Source organism: Phyllobates terribilis, unplaced genomic scaffold (assembly GCF_046119375.1).
Source record: "Phyllobates terribilis strain yellow unplaced genomic scaffold, ASM4611937v1 Scaffold_12__6_contigs__length_324123572, whole genome shotgun sequence".
Classification (NCBI taxonomy): Eukaryota; Metazoa; Chordata; class Amphibia; order Anura; family Dendrobatidae; genus Phyllobates; species Phyllobates terribilis.
Window position 1 is genome coordinate 125,147,627 of NW_027362772.1, and position 22,722 is coordinate 125,170,348.

Genomic DNA, 22,722 nt, shown 5'->3' on the forward strand with positions numbered 1-22,722 from the left:
GGCTATCAGCTGTGTATCCACCTGACTTCTGCACAACACAACTGATGGTCCCAACCCCATTTATAAGGCAAGAAATCCCACTTATTAAACCTGACAGGGCACACCTGTGAAGTGAAAACCATTTCCGGTGACTACCTCTTGAAGCTCATCAAGAGAATGCCAAGAGTGTGCAAAGCAGTCATCAAAGCAAAAGGTGGCTACTTTGAAGAACCTAGAATATAAGACATATTTTCAGTTGTTTCACACTTTTTTGTTAAGTATGTAATTCCATATGTGTTAATTCATAGTTTTGATGCCTTCAGTGTGAATGTACAATTTTCAAAGTCATGAAAATACAGAAAAATCTTTAAATGAGAAGGTGTGTCCAAACTTTTGGTCTGTACTGCATATGTGATCCATGTGACTGACAAAACACAGTTTTAAATAGCTGGCCTTTAAGTAACAATTTTTAACAGCAACCTCGTGTCAATAACTTTGCTGACACACTGCAACAAAATTTCAATGGAAGCCAGAAATGGCAATATTTTCAGCGCAATTATTTGTGATCCATGTGACGGACAAACCACAGTTTAAAATAGCTGGCCTCATAGGCGGATTATAATGAGGGGAATCTGGGCTACCGCTCGGGGCCTCACACTTCCGGGGGCCCCATGATTTGCTCCCATTATAATGTGCAATCTTTTCTTTTTTTTTTTGTCACCGCCGTTCTGTCCGAAGGTTCAGATCGTCACCGTTGCGTGCGCGCAGCCGCAGGAGGCTTGAATCATTCTGTAACCGCCCTGTGTCACATGACATCATCACACAGGCTGGCTGCATCACACAGTTGCTCCCATCCTGCTGAAGCTGTATATTCACTAGCGCGGGCAGCTTAAATGATGTTGGGACTGCCCTGCCTGACGTCATGGGGTAGGGCGGTCCCAACATCATTTAAACTGCCCCCACTAGTGAATATACAGCTGCAGCTGGATGGGAGCGTGATGCAGCATGATGCAGCGTGTCTGTGATTGCCTGCTTTGAAATTTGGGTCCTGCCCTGCCTTCGTGACATCATGTGACATGATGTCAGGCAGGGCAGGACCCAAATTTCAAAGCAGCCACTCACAGACACGCTGCATCACACAGCCGCTCCCATCTGGCCACCGCAGCTGTATATTCACTAGCGCGGGCAGTTTAAATGATGCTGGGACCGCCCTGCCACCTGACGTCAGGGAGGGCCCAGCATACACAGCGCTAGCGTGGGCGCGGGTCTATTTAAAAGATGAAATGGCTGACATGAGCCAGTGTCCTTCTGCTCTGCTGAAGAGGAGCCGCCGGCTGCCACCCCACGCACCATGACCCAGAGCTTGCCTGCTGCCTCGTCTCCTGCTGAGCCCTGTTGCTCCAGTCTCAAAGTGTGTATTCTGTCTAAAAAGTATGTTTTTTGTCTATATCAGTAAATAATGGTCCGCTGCTATTTTATACAGAGTGCTTGCTGGCTGCCTTCTAGTGTTCCTGCCATTTGCCACAGACAAACATTAGCTTAAATCATTGTATGTCTCAGACAGTGTCTGTGCCAGTGCAACGGGGTGGGCAGCCAGCAGCACTTTGTATGAAAGGGCAGGGGACCATTGTCATTTTTAAAATTTGTACATAATGTTGGGGATGGGAGAGGAGTGGACTGAAACTACATAAAGACAAATGCCCCTGCACACTGTGCAGTACCTCCCACCATCATGTTAGAAATTTTGCTTGCTTCATGTACTTCATTATTTGTATAAATATATGATGCAATGCAAGCAAAATTTCCAAGGTGGAGGGGCACATAGTGTGCCGGGGCATTTGTCCCATGTACTTTCAGTCCACTCCCATCCCCCACATTTTTTTACACAATAAAAGGCTCCTTGCCCTTAGATACAGAGCGGCACTGCAAATTCTGCTTGTACATGCCCACAGTCATGAATGTTAGCGTTTTGGATGCAGCATATTTTCACTGCATCCAAAACGCTGCATTGTAATTACCGCACTTGTGTTTAGTTACATGCAGATTTACCGCATCTAATGACATGCTATTAGTGTTGAGCGAGTATGTTCTGTCCGAGTACGCTCGGGCCGAGCTCCGAGTATTTATAGCTGCCCGGTGATATGGTTGAATCGCTCCCGTGTGCATGATTTGCAACTGTTTGACAGGTTTATTACATGTGAGGAATAATAGTAAGGTTGTAAAAATTGTGTTTGTGACTTTCACAATCCTTCCTTCATAAATGAAACAGGATGTGTCTGATCATGTTTCACACACCACATGGCCAGGTAAGGTTGTAAAATATTAAAATGACATTTCCCTTTGAATTCATTTGTCATGGTTGAAAGCAATGCAAAAGTGCAAAAACGCATCAAAATCGCTACATGTAAACATAGCCCAAGGTGTGGAGAAGCTTTTTTGTTTTTGTATATTTATTTTGACTTATATACAAGTCATTACCCTGGGAAGAATGTTCCTAAACATATTTCCCAGGAAAATCCATTTTGGATTAGTTTTTGTATGCTTTATTGTGAGCCTGTAAAAGTGGCGTAATACCTCTAACAACATTGTTGACAGCAATGACCTGGGAGTCAGAAATGCTTCCAGGAGTCTACCCCATGCTGTCCCCATGTTATTTGAGCACTGTTCCCATTGATTTGGACAATCTTTAGGCCCTCTTGCGGGGAGCCGCTGGAAAAATGCTCGAGTTTCCCATAGACTTACATTGGGCTTGTTACTCGGACCGAGCACTCGAGTATTCCAATTTCCTTGACCCGAGCAATGAGTATCCGAGCAGTTTAGTGCTCGTTCAAAACTAGTTATCTGCAAACTTTACGATAAAAAACTCAGTAGAGGGAAAAACTGCAATAATTTGACTACATGAACATTCACATGTGCAAACATGCATTATGATCGGAATCTCACAGCTCTGAAATGCAGACCAGCGGACCTCAACAACCATCAGCTGCCCCACCAAGTGCATCCACTGCTTTTTCATCCTCTGTTACCGTGCCAAGTATTGGCATGGAGGTCTCCCACCGCAGAACCTCCAGTTCTCTACAAGCTCCAGTCAGGCTGAGTGAGAGCCCGTCAGCAGTAACTAAAGCGGACATGCCTGTTGTGTTTGTTTCACCGAGCACACCACATGTTTCTCAATCCACTGTAACATCTGCGCCTGCACCTCACTCACGGTCCAGCAGTTTGTCCATTTCACCGTACTCCGCCCTCTTTTAGCACTGCAGCCAGCTGTCGGTCCCACAGTTGTGGTCACCTAAAAGATTGTTTCCTCCCACACGTCAAAGCTAAGAGGTGGAACTCCACCATCTCCAATCTGTTGTCCACGGAAATGGTGGTGTCAGGCCCTAATTTTTTGAACTGTGAACACTCCTGTGTGGCTGCTTTTTTTCTGAGGAGGTAACTGGAGAACCTGGGGGAAACCCCCGCAAACATGGGGAGAACATACAAACTACTTGCAGATGTTGTCCTCTATCATCATAAAGGAGTTAGCTCGTTGTATAGGAGACCGACCACTGCTGCTGTCTACCTTGTGAACATTGTCTTGAAGCTTGCAAGGTGTCACGGGTTTACCGTGACAGAGAGGAGCAAGAAGACTGCAGCATATGATTCCTCCCACTCCTGCAGTCATTAGGAGCCTTTCGCCTTCATATTAAATTGGTGCAGGGGTTAATCTGCTCAGTTGTGAGCTCCTGGAAGCTCACCGTGATTTAGGCACTCAGCAGATTTGTCCCGTGCATCTACACTACTTGAATAACTCCGTACCCCAACACATCAGACTGTCGCTTTGAGTGGAAACCTTGAAAAGGAAGCTGAAGACCCACTTCTTGTGACAAGCGTACAATCTGCGGTAAGCCTCGCTCCAGCATACCACTGCACGAAAGCTGTACCCTGACCTACTGTACCCTCAACCATCCCTTGTACATTGTTTGTGCGCCCTCACGGGCAGGGTCCTCTCTCCCCTTGTACCAGTTGGTGACCCCTTTTCACATGTAACGCGCCAAGGAATAAATGAAGCTGTAATAGTAATAATAATTATAGTACTTGTACTCTGGGTCAATTGATGGCACTTTCCTGGTGTCTACCCCTAATTTTATGTGTTTCTACATTATTCCGCGAACATTTCAGAGCCGAACACTGAAATGATCGCTCATCTCTAATCATGAGCCCTGCCACGACTCGGTCCTATAATTGATTTGGGTTTAAGGGCTTGGACTGTACTGTTGCATTCCTGCCCTCCGAGGACAACAATCGCATCATGTGTATATGTCATGCATTTTTTATGCAGATATTATGTCCCGCAGTTTTAAGTGAGCAATGTGATGTGCTAATGCTTAGAGTATAAGTAATGTAAAGAGTTAATTTATAATGCTAACAGTGTATAGTGCAAGGTAAGTACAGGATAAGATATAGTGCATAGGATAAAGATAGATGGTAACTGCAGGTAAACTAGGACATAAGGTAGTGACAATAGGGTAAAATTGAAAGTGATAAGTATTGTAAGTGTGATAAGATCCTTAGTGTACAGTGATTGTAGTTAAGTGATGTTAATAGGATAAAATACAGTTAATGTCTGGGATGAGCCCATAGTGGAATGGGGGTTAGTGCTAGTAAAAAGGGAGATTACTTCCTAGATAGGGAGTTCAGGGTGAGTTCATAGTGTGACAGTGACAAGATCAACTTCACTGTGCAGTGGGCTGCTAACAGAAGTGAGAACATTTGTTCAGGGAGGTATGAGGCCTTTCAAGACTCCCTGCGGACTTTCCTACAATGTCCAGAGCATAAGGCTCGAAACAGGAGCTATGGAGGGCACCTTAACCCCTTCGATACTGAGGATGATTGACGTGGAATCACTTGCAGGAAAGGTGACGGATCTTGGCAATACTGTGAGGCCAGACGTGAAATCCCTGGGTCTGAAGGAACCAGTAAGGGAGGGATAGTTCAAGCAGAGTGGAAAGTAAAGTGGGAAATGTACTGTATTAAGGAAACAAGAAATGGAGAGTGATGTGCCCAGTACTGCGTGTTACAATCTGACATACTTGAACTGTCCAGTAAACTTTTATGTGTTGGAACGAACTAGGTGTCCCCTTATCTGTGTCCAGCTGTTTCTGAATCTGGAGAATCGAAGACAGCGGAGGCCTGTGTGGCGCCCCTGCGGGTCCAGTTGCCACAGAGGTACTGCATCTCAGCCAGAGGTGTGGTACCCCACTCTCAGGCAAGGAGGTAGCCAGGGACCCAGCACCCAACCACTCACATCCAACACCACACCACTCCATTACGAGGGTCTAGATAACTCCTGAGGGAGAGCACAGACCCGGTTCCTGTCTGGAAGGTGGAACTAGGTAGAGGAGGTGGATGGAGGAAGTAGTTTAGGGGAGCACTGAAGGAAGGACTGAAGGTAGAGGGGACCACATAGAGTGACAGTTGGTGACGTGGGTCACATGACAGAGAGTATAAAAAGAAGGGTAGAAACATCTAGAAGGGTCCTTGAAGCGAGAGAACAGTGGGTGAGGACCGTGGAGGAGTAGGGCCCAGTCAGGGAGGCCCAGTAGGAGAGTGAGGAGAGAATACCGGAGCAGTGAGAAAGGTTTCAGAGAGAGAAAGGATCCTAGGGGCACGAGAAGTGCGGAGTCCACCCATGCGCCTGAGTTCATGCTGACCATGAAGGGATCAGGCCGCAGCAGGGGACCGGCCCCAGACTAGTGGAGGACTGCAAGACTCAGCTAGCAAACCGGAGGTTGCGGAATCTTCAAGTACCGTAGCCAAAGACCATGCACATTTGCTGAAAAGGTGGCCTTATAGGACAAAAGGGGACTCATAGGACGTCGTCCAACAAGGCGTAGGGCAGGAGGGCGAGAGCCAGCACAGAGAGACGACCTGGAAAGGTACACAAAAAGGGGGTCCTGTTCAAGTGCATCCAAGATATCTGAGAGTTGGCTGGATCACTTCCCCGGATGACACAGGACTCGGCAGGCTGTTATAATCTGGCAGTTGTAACCTGGAGCATCTTAATAACTGTGAGTAAACACTTGAAGATTGCACCACGCTGTGTCCTTTACTTAATTGCTGAGTCACCTGCCTTGCACAACACCAACATCCTAAATCTCTCATTTAACTGCCCTGAGGCCTAGCTCACTGCCATCAAGACTACTTCAATAGAACTGACCGGCCCGGCTTCCGCGTACCCTACGGCCCCAGGGGGCGCAACACCTGCAACCTGCAAGTGTAGCTCGCCCCACATCTGACAGCACACTGGGACTGGGACACGCTTTTCCTATAAAGTGCTGAGGCATCATTGAGCAGCAGCTCTACCATGGCTACCGCCCTCTGGCACCTTACATGGGGTTACAGGATGCCAAATACCCTGTACTTGTAACATATATTTATTTTTGCCAATTTTCGATTCAAGAACAGAGTGTTGATATAATTTTAGTGTCTTTCTCTGCTACATTTTGGTTTGAAGTCAGTTGTGGCAGATGCATGCACGACATTTTGTTTGTTTATTTCATTATGATCAATGTGAATTTATTTCAAACGGCAATATGCTCTAGGTATGGCATTTCACTATAGGCTTCGTTATAGGATTTCAAATACACTGGAAAAATGAATGTACAAGCATTATAAAATACTACCACAAAAAAATTTAAATTAAATTAAAAACACAATTATTTTATGCAAGCATTCAAAAAAACCTGGAAAGAAATTTACGTAAAGGTACCGAAATCTTGCTTCTGTAAATTCAATAAAAAAATAAGTGCACAGTTAACTCAAAAGAAACAAGGTAAAGGTAACTTTTCATAAATCAGTTCCAGTGTGGTGTAAAAGTTATATATATATATATATATATATATATATATATATACAGCCTCAGTGATGTAAGTCCCTGAGGTGAAGGCTCCAGCGATAGTGGGTTGCCACCAAGAGATTGTTATTGGGACTAAATTTTGAGTCCTGGTTTTAGCAGTGACCAGGAGAGCTTGGATAAGCATGAAATACCTCCAGTCCGGCCTTTACAGGCCCTGTTTAAGGCAATTGAGCTGTTTTAGAGCTGTCTGTGTGTGGGAGGAGGAAAGGACCCTAGGCTAGGTTAGTCTATGCCAGAGACTGAGAGAGGTGGACTGTTTTCTGAGTGGGTGAGCTCGTATTTGCTGCTTGTTTATTTTGCTATACTGTACCTTTAAACTGAGAAGAGATGCCGTTTTCATTCAAACTATGTTCAAAAGAAATAATTGTGGACTGCTTATATCTGAGCAACTCACAATTGTCTTCTTATTTTTTAGATTCCATCCTAAGTGACGTTCCCACTCCTGATCCCCATCCCTCCTGGACTCTCATCTTGGTCCTCCCTCTCTTCTCTGCATTCCAATTCTTATCACAACGCTCCTGGCACCTGGTGGAATGCACAGTTTCTATTGTGGAACGCAATACACGAGTCACTTCCGGTCAAATGACCGGCAAGCTCCTTCCAGGACCTGGCGAGCGTCATATGACGCTACTTCCGGTACGCAGGTCCTACGCCCGGAGCATACCTCGTGCATCCACTTCCCTGCCACCAATGATTAGCCTAGGAATCAATTGTTCACCCTCCCACACCCTATTTAAGACCACTATGGTCTCCCTACCTGCCACAACACACTGGACAAATGGTGGACACCGCATCCTGACTCCATAATCCTCAGGTAACCTTAACCCTATGGTACACCCTTTCCCCTCCCTGTGCCACTGGCTACTCTTATGAAGCTCACACCTTTATTTCTTCCAACAGCTGACAGCACCTACAGGGCCTCTGCCTTATACACACCTACTTCCATATACTGGTAGGTCCCTTCTCTTGTACTCCACCACCTAACCCTTGTCCTCCTTACCGTCCTTGTCCTATGTTGTCTGCATGTACTTAATATCCACGACAATTTGGTTTAATTCTTTGATTTTGTTTATTAATGTTTGTTTATTAATGCTGTATCCCATACATACAATGATCCATGCGATACTTATTGTTGTTATTTTTTTGTTACCTTTGTAGTACACCGAAGAAGGTCTTATGTGACCGAAACGTCTGTTTGTTGCACTACTTTGCTATTAAAAATTCATAAAAAGATTCACGAGTCCACTGAGTGCCAGGTTATTTACTTATAACCCTACCTGGGCACCGATACCATTCCAGGAGTGCGGTAGTTTCTATTTCTGGTATCTAGTTTCTATATACCAGCACCCTGGTGTGTCATGACCACCAATATCTTCTCTTACAATGCTGAGGAAACCTCCAACATTATCTCCAAATCTAACCTACCATGTGAGTTCCTGAAAATTACACACACAAGGAGACGAGAAGCAGGGACTGGGAGAAGGAACTACGCCACTGCACTAATATTGAACTACATTGTGCTACACTCTCTGAATACGTCCGAGTTCAACGTATTCCGCAGGGACTTAGAGTCCCATTACGCCCCACGCTCTTTAGAGACCAAGAAGATTTGTGTACTTAGTTTGAATGTATTTTGAACAAGAGTTCATTTGACTTAATGACTTTAACGATTGAATTCTTACAGAAAGAAATTATTTCGTCCAAGGAGCAAATCTCCAGCATCGAATCCCAACTGTCATCCACAATCTCCACAGAAGAATTTAATTCTTTGAAGACCAAGGTTAATCAGAATATTGAACAACATCGACGGGACACTGAAAACAGGAAGAGACTGAAATTCATCCGCGACGCAGAAGACTACCAAAAAGATCGAGTATATAAACGGCGCGACTTCTCCACCACGAAGCGTGGACCTATGTATCGCGGCCGCTCCTCTACCGACCTGTCCTCCTCTGGCTCAGAGGTGGACAGACAAGACCACCCCTCAACTTCCACTCATTTTTTAGGTTATCACAAGAAGCACAACAGAAGAAGAGGAGGACGAGGAGAGGCGGCACCAACAGGAGGCGACAGGAACTTCATCAGAGTCACATGTTCCCAGGTACGACCCCATTGGTGGTGAACATTTCTTCGCGGTCACTTAGCATAGCGGAATTATCAGTACTGCAGAAAGGCCTATCTTTCTGCCCATCTTACAAATGTAACACTTTTGTCCTAGACATGGAACTACAGAGGTTCTATCGATCCATTAGACTGAAGGCACACTTTGCCCAGGGGTCAATTCCAATATCACCACACCTATCACCAACCCAGCCAGCATCACTGCGGCTAGTTTAGGATTGAAAAACAAAAGCCCGTACTGACCCCCTGAACATTATCACGCAACAGAAACCTTCATCGATTTCATTAAACAATCCTTCCAAAAACTACGATCTGATATTGATTTGGGTCGGTTACATTATCATCAGAATCTATCCCCTCTAGATAGACAGGCACTAAGATCACTTGAATCAGACCCTTCAATCATTATCAAACCGGCAGACAAGGGTGGGGCGATAGTGGTTATGGACAGACTCTCTTATCTCAGCGAAATCCAAAGACAGTTGGAGGATAGTTCGGTATATCAGAAACTAACACACGACCCTACCCCCAAAATTAGGGATGCTATTTCCAAGACCCTAGAATACCATTCCCTGAAAGGAATGATTGATTCTAAAACTTGTGATTTTCTATCCAAAAAATCTCCAAACACCCCAGTGTTCTACACACTACCAAAGATTCATAAGGATCTTGAAAATCCCCTGGGACGTCTGATTCTCGCCTCTACACAATCAATCTAATCGCCTTTATCCATCTTTTTGGAAAAAATCTTAACCCCTCTAGTCAAACAAACCACATCCTTTATCCTAGATACAGGAGCCTTCTTATCTACCATTAGGGATATCGCACAGGTCAACCCGGACTCCCTACTGGTTACTCTTGATATTAACAATCTTTACACCTCCATCCCACATGAGAAGGGTATCAGTTGCGTACAGAATTTACTGGAAAATTCACAGACATCACCTAAAGTCAGCCATCTTTGCCTTGACCTCTTAACCTTGGTCTTATCCAAAAACTTTTTCCTTTTTCAGGACACCTTCTACCTACAAAGATAGGGTACCGCCATGGGATCCAATGCGGCCCCCCCATATGCAAACTGCTATATGTCAACATTTGAAGAGGAGGTAGTCTACACAAACCCTCTCTTCAGGATGCACTCCACGGTCTGGAAGCGCTACATAGACAACATCTTTTGCATATGGAGGGGGCCCATCGAAACCTTGACGGAATTCTTTGAGACTCTTAATTCATCTTGGGAGGGCCTACGATTCACCTTCACTTCCAGCAATGACTCAATCAATTTCCTGGACACTACCATCATAAAATACAATTTGGGTTACCTTTCATCCGATCTATACGTTAAACCCACGGATAGAAACGGTCTCTTACATTACACAAGCTTACACCCTAAATCCATTTTCACCTCAGTTCCCAAATCCCAATTCCATCGTGTTCAACACATAGTCAGTAACCCCTCCACATGGGGTTCGAGAATTAATGAGATGAAACAAAAATTTCTTGATAGAGGTTACCCATCCGACACGTTGTCTCGAGCCTTAGAACCCACTACCCAAACACGTCTCACCTCCAACAATCATATGCCATTTGTCCACACCTACCATCCCATGGTCTCAATACTCTACAGAAAAATTAAACACTGGAATATACTCCAAACAGCCTACCCAACAGTCCCGGAATTTAAAGCCCCTTTTATACCATGCTATGAAAGAGCCACTAATATCCGTGACCAACTTGTACATGCTGACATTGGTACCACCAATACCAGACCCCGGCAAAATTCCTATCTACACCCAAAACCGGGACATTCCCATGTTTACAATGTTACCAGTGTAACATAATCCGAGGAGACACTCTCTACCATCCACAATCAGGGAAACAATATAAAATTAAGGATTATTTCACTTGTAATTCATCCTATGTGATTTATGTCCTCAAATGTCCCTGTGGCCTCATTTATGTCGGCGAAACTACCCAATGTATCAAAGACAGAATTTCAAAACACAAATCGACCATTCGCTGCAAAAATCTCCTCCTACCGGTTCCATCACACTTTGTGTCAGCTGGACATTCAGTGTCACAACTTAAATTCCAGGTCATTGAACAAGTCCCCCTGCCGAGACGAGGTGGTGACCGCATTCGTTTACTTAAATACAGGGAGGCGTTCTGGATCCATGAGCTACAATCATTATCCCCCAAAGGTCTGAATAAAGAATATGATCTCAGCTCATTTATCTTAGTACCCCTGTTTGTTGTATATGTCCATATGCTTGCATGTTCATTTTTTCAGGATTTAGCCTTATAACTTAATATAGATTATATATGCCTTTTGCATCCGATGCCGTTTTCATTCAAACTATGTTCAAAAGAAATGTATTGTGGACTGCTTATATCTGAGCAATTCATAATTGTCTTCTTATTTTTTAGATTCCATCCTAAGTGACGTTCCCACTCCTGATCCCCATCCCTCCTGGACCCTCATCTTGGTCCTCCCTCTCTTCTCTGCATTCCAACGCAATACATGCGTCACTTCCGGTCACATGACCGGCAAGCTCCTTCCAGGACCTGGCGAGCGTCATATGACGCTACTTCCGGTACGCAGGTCCTACGCCCGGAGCATACATCGTGCATCCACTTCCCTGCCACCAATGATTGGCCTAGAAATCAATTGCTCACCCTCCCACACCCTATTTAAGACCACTATGGTCTCCCTACCTGCCACAACACACTGAACAAATAGTGGACACCGCGTCCTGACTCCATAATCCTCAGGTAACCTTATCCCTATTGTACACCCTTTCCCCTCCCTGTGCCACTAGCTACTCTTATGGAGCTCACACTTCTATTTCTTCCAACAGCTGACAGCACCTACAGGGCCTCTGCCTTATACACACCTACTTCCATATACTGGTAGGTCCCTTCTCTTGTACTCCACCACCTATCCCTTGTCCTCCTTACCGTCCTTGTCCTATGTTGTCTGCATGTACTTAATATCCATGACAATTTGGTTTAATTCTTTGATTTTGTTTATTAATGTTTGTTTATTAATGCTGTATCCCATACATACAATGATCCATGCGATACTTATTGTCATTATTTTTTTGTTACCTTTGTAGTACACCGAAGAAGGTCTTATGTGACCGAAACGACTGTTTGTTGCACTACTTTGCTATTAAAAATTCATAAAAAGATTCACGAGTCCACTGAGTGCCAGGTTATTTACTTATGTTTAAACTGAGAAGAGACTGTTTTATGTTAAGTCATCCAAGCTTTTTGAAAGTAATAAACATTGCATTGTTGGACAAGAACATTTTGCTTGTGGGTACGTTAATGACTGCCAAAGAACGTGAATCCTTACAACATATATATTATCATCTACTGATTCCTCAAATGTCCGCCATAGTGCTGATCACACAAAACAAGGAGACTAGCAGGGACCGATGACACTGGTATGAAGGAGTGGTGGGGGATTTGGAGGTGGGTATTTTTGGACCATACCGGGCCTCACTTTAGAAAAAGAAGGAAAATTAAAAGATTATGAAATTGATGATATAATGAAATTATTAAAGTGACAAATATTAATTTGTACAGTATTATTTACCTGATCTAGGAAAGGTTACATTGTAAACATCATCATCCAAAATTTCAAATTGATTTTCAGCATAAGCAACAGACTCTTCTGAGTGCACCCCAATGGCGAATCTGGCTCCTTTATATTCAAAATGATTAAAAGCCATTGTATCTGAAAAAAGAACAGATTGCAGTTCAGACCGTAGCAAAAGTTTCTTTAAAGGTTTTAATCTTTTAGTTTTATATCACTTTCCAGTCATACTTGTTATCTATGAATTTTATCCATTGCTCCCACAAAATCTTGATGGATAAAAAAGGCTGCACTTTGATATAACCTATAAACCAAACGCAGAATTATCAAACTTGATTGATCACTATTTCGACCTCTTCCATTTTTTTTTCAGTTCCATTTTTCAACTGTATTCCAAGAGTTATTATTTTTATTTTTCTACCATTTAATTTGCCACATAATGTACTAAAAATTGGACAAACAACTCTTTGTGGGGTGGAATAGAATGGGCAGCATGGTGGCTCAGTGGTTAGCACTGGGCCATGGGTTCAAATCCAATCAAGGACAACACAACTGTGACGCTAGTCACTACTCACGGACAAGCCGTGAGGCAGGATAGTCAAATGTTCCGGGGTCAGATACCAAAAGATCATGTAGTAACCTAAAGGGGAAACACAAAGACGAAGTCAAGTCATGGTCCGAAGCCAGAATACCAGGAAGTTAGCAGATTACAGCAAAGGGGTAAGGTAAATGGATGGTCAGAACGAGGACCAAGGTCAGTTAGCAATAGATCAACAGATCAACAGAGCACAGGTATATGTGGCACCTCAGGAGTCCGGTTGCCACAGTGGCATTGCCTCCCTAACAAGGGGTGATGCCATGCCTGGAAGCAAGCAGGGGTCCCCTAGTCAGGTATACTAGCATGCAACACTTTCCTGGCTCCAGACCAGCAAGGGGAGCTCCTCCCCTTAGCAACTGGGATCTGGAGGTGGGGTTAGTAAGAGTTAGTGAGGGGAGTTGAAGACAGGACAGCGAAGAGAAAAGACCTGGGGAGTGGAGCTGCACGGCAGCTCATCCCAGAGAGGAGCGTAGAAGAACCAGACACCGGAGTCCAAGGTTGTGGGACACTGAAGGCCCAGCAGCAGAAACCGGAGGGCAGGAGACTGCAGGTCTGCTGGCCCCACCAGACGCCCGGAGGCTCAGCAGCACATAGGGCCCAGCACCGCCACGTGGGAGCGACACTCCAGGAAGGCCCAAGCTGCCTGCCATACGGGTGAGAACAAAGACGTTGTACTCAGGAGCAAGGGCCGCAGCATAGCTACAAGCAGCAGGGCCAAAGAGATTAGCGCAAAGGGAAGGCCTCCAACTTCACCTGGCGAGGTGTATTCCCAACTTGCTTCCAGGCCGCCCGGACCTCTACTACCAGCTAGTACCCGTGCCCCAGTCTGCCTAACCATCGCAAGTAAGGATAAGAGGAAACTGCCATTAAGTTGTGGACTGATTATTATCTGCGCCATCCCCTGCACTATACTGCACAGCAACATCTATCACATCACCACTTCCTGCCCTGGAGCTAAGCTCTGCCTGTGGAGAGCTGTCCCAACCAGGGGTGGATTAAGAGTAGCAAGGGCCCCGGGCAGTTTAGAAGGCGCGGCCCCCCCCCCCACACACACACCTGATTTATCACGTAACATGTCACATGATCCCCTGTGATAGATCATGTGATAGTTCACGTGAAATTAATTTGACACAATATTAATTATAATATATTTTTTTAGGCTGTGTGCCCACTATGCGTTTTTTAAGCGTTTCCGCAGCGGCAATTCCGCTGCAGAAATGCTTAAAAAACGCTTGGTAGAAGGTCTGCCATGTGCCCCAATGATAATCCGCATGTGCTGTGCACATGCTGCGGAAATTTCCGCTGCGGATTATCATTGCGGAAAAATCCGCAGCATTACCAATTATTTTGCGGAAGCACGACGTTTTCGCCGCCATTGACTTGCATTAGAAGGCATGGAATCCGCATCCCTGCATCTGTAGATGCGGAATCCATGCGTTTCAATGTGCGGATGGTACCCGGGTGTGGAGGACAGGAGACTCTCCTCCGGACCTGGGTACCATAGAACCTGTAAAAAAAGAATAGAATAAAAAATAAATATTATACTTACCTTCTGATGGCCCCCGGTGTCTTTATCCGATGCGTCCTGGCTTGCCGGCAGCTCGCGATGGTCTGAAAAGGACCTGCCGTGACGTAATTTTGTCATGTGATGGGTCACGCGACCGCTGACGTCGGCAGGCCATCAGAAGGTAAGTATATATTTTTTATTTTTTACCATTCTTTTACGGTCACACTATATAAATCCATGCTGGTTGCATGGATTTATATAGTGTAACTAAGTTGTCAAGCACTTTCCAAGTGATGCTAAAATCGCTTGTCAACCCGCATGCGGAAATGCAAGTGAAGAGCGCTTCACATCCGCATGTCCCTGGCAGGAAAACGCATGTACAATCCGCATGTAAAATCCGCATATACAATCCGCATGTAAAATCCGCATGCGTTTTTTCTGCCAGGGAGATGCAGAAATGCTCAAAACAAATCCGGAACATTTCTGCATCGTGGGCACACTGCCTTACATTAATTGTCTGACTCAATATTGAGCACACGTAGCCATCTATACACAGCGGGAGGCCGCACGTAGCCATCTATACACAACGGGAGGCCGCACGTAGCCATCTATACACAGCGGGAGGCCACACGGCGCCATCTATACACAGGAGGAGGCCGCACGGCGCCATCTATACACAGCGGGAGGCCGCAAGGCGCCCCCCCCAGAGACAGCAGGAGGCCGCACGGCGCCATCTATACACAGCAGGAGGCCGCACGTAGCCATCTATACACAGCAGGAGGCCGCACGGCACCATCTATACACAGCGGGAGGCAGCACGGCGCCGCCCCCCTAGAGACAGCAGGAGGCCGCACGGCGCCATCTATACTCAGCAGGAGGCCGCACGTAGCCATCTATACACAGCAGGAGGCCGCACGGCACCATCTATACATAGCAGGAGGCCGCACGCCACCATCTATACACAGCAGGAGGCCGCACGGCGCCATCTATACTCAGCAGGAGGCCGCAAGTAGCCATCTATACACAGCAGGAGGCCGCATGGCGTCATCTATACACAGCAGGAGGCCGCACAGTGCCATCTATACACAGCAGGAGGCCGCACGGCGCCATCTATACACAGCAGGAGGCCGCCCGGCGCCATCTATACACAGCAGGAGGCCGCACGGCGCCATCTATACACAGCAGGAGGCCACACGGCACCATCTATGCACAGCAGGAGGCCGCACGGCGCCGTCTATACACAGCAGGAGGCCGCACGGCGCCATCTATACTTAGCAGCAGGCCGCACATAGCCATCTATACACAGCAGGAGGCCGCACGTCGCCTTCGCTACACAGCAGGAGGCCGCACGGCGCCATCTATACTCAGCAGGAGGCCGTACGGTGCCTTCTTTACACAGCAGGAGGCCGCACGGCGCCATCTATACACAGCAGGGGCCGCACGGCACCATCTATACACAGCAGGAGGCTGCACGGCGCCATATATACACAGCAGGGGGCCGCACAGTGCCATCTATACACAGCAGGGGGCCGCACGGCGCCATCTATACACAGCAGGGGGCCGCACGGCGCCATCTATACACAGCAGGAGGCCGCACGGCGCCATCTATACACAGCAGGGGGCCACACGGCGCCATCTATACACAGCAGGGGGCTGCACAGCGCCATCTAAACACAGCAGGGGGCCGCACGGCGCCATCTATACACAGCAGGGGGCCGCACGGCGCCATCTATACACAGCAGGGGGCCGCACGGCGCCATCTATACACAGCAGGGGGCCGCATGACCCCATCTATACACAGCAGGGGGCCACACGGAGCCATCTATACACAGCAGGGGCCGCACGGCGCCATCTATACACAGCAGGGGCCGCACGGCGCCATCTATACACAGCAGGGGGCCGCACGGTGCCATCTATACACAGCAGGGGGCCACACGGCGCCATCTATACACAGCAGGGGGCCGCACGGCGCCATCTATACACAGCAGGGTGCCGCATGGCACCATCTATACACAGCAGGAGGCTGCACGCAGTCACGCATGCAGTCACGCACACAAACAAACATATACAGACATATACATACACGCATAAACACATTTGAAACACAAAAATACATAAAAACAGACATCACACAATGATATCTGCCTGCACACACACATACACACACACACACATACATACATACACACACAGACTCGCCATCCCCTGGCTCCATTCCTCCTGCCTGCTCTGACTTCTCCGTTGCAGCAGTGCAGGCCGGTTGAGCACTGCGTGACATCACAGCTAGGAGACACGGCCGTGCACAGGGCCGTGTCTCCTAGCAGTGACGCGGCCGGGCCAGCACAGGGAAGTTAACTGCTGCAGTGCTGGCCAGGCCGATGAAGAAGTAGCGGCCGTGCGCCACTGCTGGGGGAGCGGTCCGGGGCCCCCCCTCCCGCCACTGCTACCGGTATGTGCCGCGGCGGCCCGCACATATAATGAGGGCAATCCGGCATTAGACACCCCGCCCGGAGCCGCGGGCCCCCTGCAGGCTCGGGGCCCCGTGCGGTAGCCCGGATTGCCCTCATTATAATCCGCCTATGGTCCCAACTCTGCTGCGTCACCATGAGCTCCAGAGGACCTGCACCGCAGCGGTGGCCACATATAGCCGCATACCATAGGTGGCGTCACGAACATTAGATATAAAAACTATAATCCCCTTTCAATAATCCCCTTTTATTGACCGCCCTGGGTCACGGACCGGGTCACTACCACTGTGACGTCCCCCAGCATTGACCGGCCCGGCTACCGAGTACCCCAAGGCCCAGGGGGTGCGTCATACTTGGCGTCACGAACAGGATTCACGAAGCCTTAGACTTTACTGAACTGTGTTATCACGTCATTTGCTATCCGCCGAGGGGAAGCAAGAGGCCTGATCCGCAACCGCCGGGTAAGTGATCCCTCCCGCCTGCAGAGCAGCATACTGGTACGTCAGCAGACACCCAGGATCTGGTTGAGGTTCACTAGGGGGGTGGAAGATGCCCAATCTGGGAGAGGATTAAGCCGCGGGCGCAGCTGCCGCCACTGTAATGCCGTTATCAATGCCATATATACCGGGGTGGGGTGGCGTGGTTGCCCCAGTACTCAGGGGGCTCGCACACTCTGAGCGACTTTGAGGAGAGACTGCGCAGTTTGTTTAAAGTGTACCCGCTGTCTGAGGAGCAGAAAGTCAGCATCCTTATAGGCCAACTAATTGGTCCAGCCCAGAGAGAGGTGAAGTCCTGGCCGGGCAGGGACAAAGGCACTGTTAAGGAAATACTGGCCCGGTTGAAGGTTACCTTTGACACCCGCACCGCAGCAGAAATAAAGATGAAGTTCTACGGGTGCAAACAAAGGGTGCAGGACAGTGTAAGTGGTACGCACACGCCCGGACTGACTGGCGTGAGCATGATTAGTGATCACACTGGACCATGAACTGAGGAGTGTCTGGAGGGGCGTAACTAAGTATCAACTCGGTCCGACCAAGGTCACACGGCAGCTCAGTCGACTCCGTGAACCAGGGAGGAACCGAGCAGAGGGACCAGGTGCTACTCCAGGTCAGACCCCGGTCATAGCTGTTGACTCACACCGGGGAATGCAGGAACAGGCAGGTTAGGCTGGCATACAGACAGGTGGGTACTGGCAGGCACGGCTGGTAAGCAGACAGGTGGGTATTGGCAGGCACGGCTGGTATGCAGACAGGTGGGCACTGGCAGGCACGGCTGGCGTGCAGACAGGCGGGTACTGGCAGGTAGGAACGCAGGCAGGATAGGGACCAGTACAGACTGGGACACAGAAACGGAGCCGCAAGTGCGGTAGACAAGCAGAGCAGAGCAAAACCCGCAGATGCGGTAGACAAGCAGAGCAGAGCAAAACCTGCAGGTGCGGTAAACAAGCAGAGCAGAGCAAAACCCGCAGGTGCGGTAGACAAGCAGAGCAGATCAAAACCCGCAGGTGCGGTAAACAAACAGAGCAGAGCAAAACCCGCAGGTGCGGTGAACAAGCTGAGCAGAGCAAAACCGCAGGTGCGGTGCACAAGCAGAGCAGAGCAAAACCGCAGGTGCGGTGAACAAGCAGAGCAGAGCAAAACCGCAGGTGCAGTGAACAAGCAGAGCAGAGCAAAACCGCAGGTGTGGTGAACAAGCAGAACCAGATACACACAAGGTACTTACAATGAAGTAGCGAGTGTACACAAAACTCACAAACAGAAGTTCAGAGACAACAAGTTGGAGTTAGGTGCAGGTTCAGACACTGCAGGAAAAGGGAAGCTTCGGACATATAGAGAAACAGGTAACGGGCTAGGACACTGTTCAGACAGGGACTGAGCCAGGAATAAGATACAGGAACGAGCCTGGGAACTCAGCCCTCAGGGTGGCAGAGACAGACTAGAAGTCACAGATAGGTAACAGACCTGGGTATACAGCCTCCAGGGGCGGAAACAGACAAGATACAGGACGGGACCTGGCAACTCAGTTGCAGAGAACACACTGAATGAAAGTGTTGCTCAGGCACCCCCTACTGGGTGGAGGGGGTTTAAGTATCTGACGCGCCCCCTGGGCCGTGTGTGGGGGAATACCCGGAGCCGGGTCTCTGTGTAATGTCAGGGGTTGTAGTCTCCGTGGCGGCGACCCGGTCCCGTGGCTCAGGGTGGTCAAACCAGTGGCGGATCTGTTTATTTGTTTTTTAATGTTTAAATGTCCAACTACGCCACCCGTGGATTGAGGTCACTGAGAACCAAGGTTGCGGGGCAGACCACTGAGGCTGATGTTGGGTGCACAGCAGAGGGTAGTATAACTCCCCACGGGAGGAGTATAGCCTCAGGGCAGCGTGTGTAGATGGTGAGGGTTGTGATGCATGGGCGCATCAGAAATGACTCCGAGTCCGTGCAGTGCAGTTCAGGGTCTTTACTGTTGGTAATGAAGAAGGCCCTGCCGGGAGTACTGGCTAACAGTGGCCTGGTCAGTCTGTGAGCGAACAAGAGTCCCCCTGGCCAGGTGGAGGTGTAGGCCTTCCCGTCTGACTGCACTCTTCCTGGCTACCCTGCTGTAGTCGTGTAGTAGCCCACGTCCCTGAGTGTACCGTGTGGTGCTCACCCGTATGGCTGGTGACTTGGGGCCTTTGGTGCCTTCCGCTCCTCGATGGCGGTGCCGGTCCCTTGCGTGTGACTTAGCCTCCGGGCTTTCTATGGCCAGAGGACCTGAAATCCCCTGCCAGGTGGTTTCTGCTGCTTGGTGTAAAATCCCCACAGCCTCGGACTCCGGTGTCCGTTTCTCTGCGGCTTCGGCCAGGACGAGCTCTAATCGCTCCAGTCCCTGGCTCTCTGCTTCTGCCTCCGGCAGAGTTCCTTGCTGCTCCTCTGTTCCTTCCTCTGGAACTAGCTAACTAACCCCGCCCCAGATCCAGTTTATAAAGGGCAGGTTCCTCCCCTCCCTGGACTGGGGCAGGAGGCGTTGCATGCAATAGTGCTCCTGACCAGGAAAACCCATGCTCGCACTCAGACATGGTATTTCTACCACTGTGGCAACCAGACCCCCTGGGGTGCCACATATTCAGTGACTCACAGCAATAGGCTGGGGACGCATTAGGACTACGCTCACTGTAGCTTCAAGAATCAGGAAGAAACAGCACCACTGCCCTAAGCCAGCAGACAAGAGACATACAAACAGCAGGTACTGGAGCAAAATGTGCAGCCTGGCCTGATAGGTAAGATTGCGGTCTTGCATGGTGGGAGGTGGTGAGCCATGCAAGCATGCCGCCAGGGATGTTACATACAGGACTATGCTCTAATCCTGCAGGAGGGGCTGCGGGCCATTAAACAGGTAGACCCCGACAGTGTGCGAGACGAGGACAGATTGCTAACTGAGAAGTTTATTGAGGGGCTCCTGTCTAACGCTCACCGGACACAGCTACGCATTATGGCTCTGCAAAACCCCGATATGGACTTTGCGCAATTTAAAGACCGAGCCATCCGGGTGCTACGAGAACCAACCCCAGGTGGCACTGCATCCCTCCGGCGCCCAGCTATCACATACCACCAGGAGGTGGCGTCCTTTTCCCCGGCACCTGTGGAGGCTGACGCGCAGACCCTAGATATAATGACCCGTCTGCAGACCTACGCCTTCAGGTCCAGGGGCTGACCAAATGTGTGGCTACACTAACCAAAACAGTGCTGGCCAAGTGTCTCCAAAGGAAAAGATCCAGCTGGCTTTCAGTCCAGATGATGTCCTGTGGCGATGACAGAGAAGAATTCCACCGACCAGAGGGAGGAATAGCGATCTCTATGACCAGGAAGGACAACCCATCTGCGGCCGCTGTCAAAAGGCGGGGCACTTCTCAAGATTCTGCGATATAAAACAAGCAACCCCTGGGGCAGAGGGCCGACCCCCAGGAGTAAGATGACCAGGCCCACAAAGCTGGCAAGACAAGTATGTGGGAGGACGACCGGTCCTACCTGTCGTGCTTGATGGCATCCCGATGAAGACACTGCTAGACACTGGGTCCCAGGTGACAGCGATGCCATATATCCTTTATGAACAATACTGGACTGATTCAGACATTACCCAGCATCCAGATGAACATCTTAGCATCTATGCCAACAATGGTCAGCCCTTGCCTCAGGTGGGGTATAAAGAGGTGACCATAAAAGTTGGCCGAGTAGAATTGCCATCACAAGGAATGATTATTGTTGATATTGATCACCGAGAAAGTCATCCTATGATAACCTTAGGCACCAATGTGATAGAAAATTGTCTTGGAGAAATTATTGTTTTGTTGAAACAGGTCGCAGAGATAGCCAGTTCCAGTCAGCAGCGAGTTCTGCAGAAGGAAATATGAGCCCTGATGAAAAGACAACAGGTAGAGCTGTCTGGTGGAAAAGTTGGAAGTGTCAGGATGAGTGATCCATTCCCCATTGCGATGCCCCCTAGGAGTGAAATGTTAATATGGTGTTGGGCAGCAATAGGTCTCAGGGGTCAAGATTATCAGGCCCTGGTAGAACCCGTGTACTCCGACAGTAGGCCCACCATCTTGACTGCCAGGGGGGCAGTCGATGTCCGTACTGATCAGCATCCTGAATTGTGGGGAGAAAGAGGTCCATTTACCCCCGTATGCTACCCTTGCTAAGCTATTCACTGTCAGTAACAATGCAATAAAGACAGTGGAACCCTTGCCTCCATCCAAACCGGAGGAGGATAATGGCTCCAAGGGGCAGATGGAGGATTGGTGTCAGAAGCTACAAGTGGGCACTGACTCCACCCCTTTGCACCAAAAGCATGGAGTATACTGGGTGGTCCAAGAATATGAGCGAGTCTTCAGCAAACACCCACTAGCCTTTGGGCAGGTAAAAGGGTTCCAACATCATATCCCCACGGGAGATCATCCGCCCATTAAAGAGAGGTACCGGCCTGTACCCCCAGCTCACAATCAATGTGCCAAAGGAATGTTATGGGAGATGAAGGAGGCTGGGGTGATCAGAGATAGTTGTAGCCCCTTGGCAGCTTCATTAGTTCTCGTTAGAAAGAAAGATGGTACAATGAGGATGTGTGTTTATTACAGGCCAATTAACCGCATTACACATAAGGACGCCTACCCATTACCCAGAATTGAGGAATCATTAGTAGTGTTGAGCCACCCCCGTAGTGCTCGAGTTCGGTTCGGTTCGTCGAACACCAGTGTGTTCGCCGAACTGTTCGTCGAACACCTTCGAACACCGTTAAAACCAATGGCAGGCAAACAAAAACACATAGAAACACATAGAAAACACCTTCAAAGGTGTCCAAAAGCTGACAAACTGCTCAGAAGACATAACTAACACATGGAAAAGTGACAAGTACATATAGTCATGCGAAAAGAAAAGAGGTGGAGGACTAAAATGAGGGGGAGACACAGATATAGGCATGTCATGCCCTTCTAAAATCCAAAAATTGAGAAGCCGACACGGCCAGTCCGTTCCTGCCTGTGCCACCTCCGTGTCGCCGGGTTTGTGCCAGAGCCGCGGTGGA

The 22,722-nt window shown here is 48.5% G+C and overlaps 1 protein-coding gene across 2 annotated transcripts in view; it reads right to left on the reverse strand.

Moving 5' to 3' along the window:
* Positions 1–22,722, reverse strand: part of LOC141172259 (sulfotransferase 2B1-like) — a 649,758-nt gene that overhangs the window by 480,466 nt on the left and 146,570 nt on the right. For both annotated transcript variants that reach the window (XM_073656257.1, XM_073656258.1), the window contains exon 2: positions 12,600–12,740. In XM_073656257.1, the coding sequence (XP_073512358.1) occupies positions 12,600–12,740 (141 nt within the window). The remainder of the gene's footprint in view (positions 1–12,599; positions 12,741–22,722) is intronic.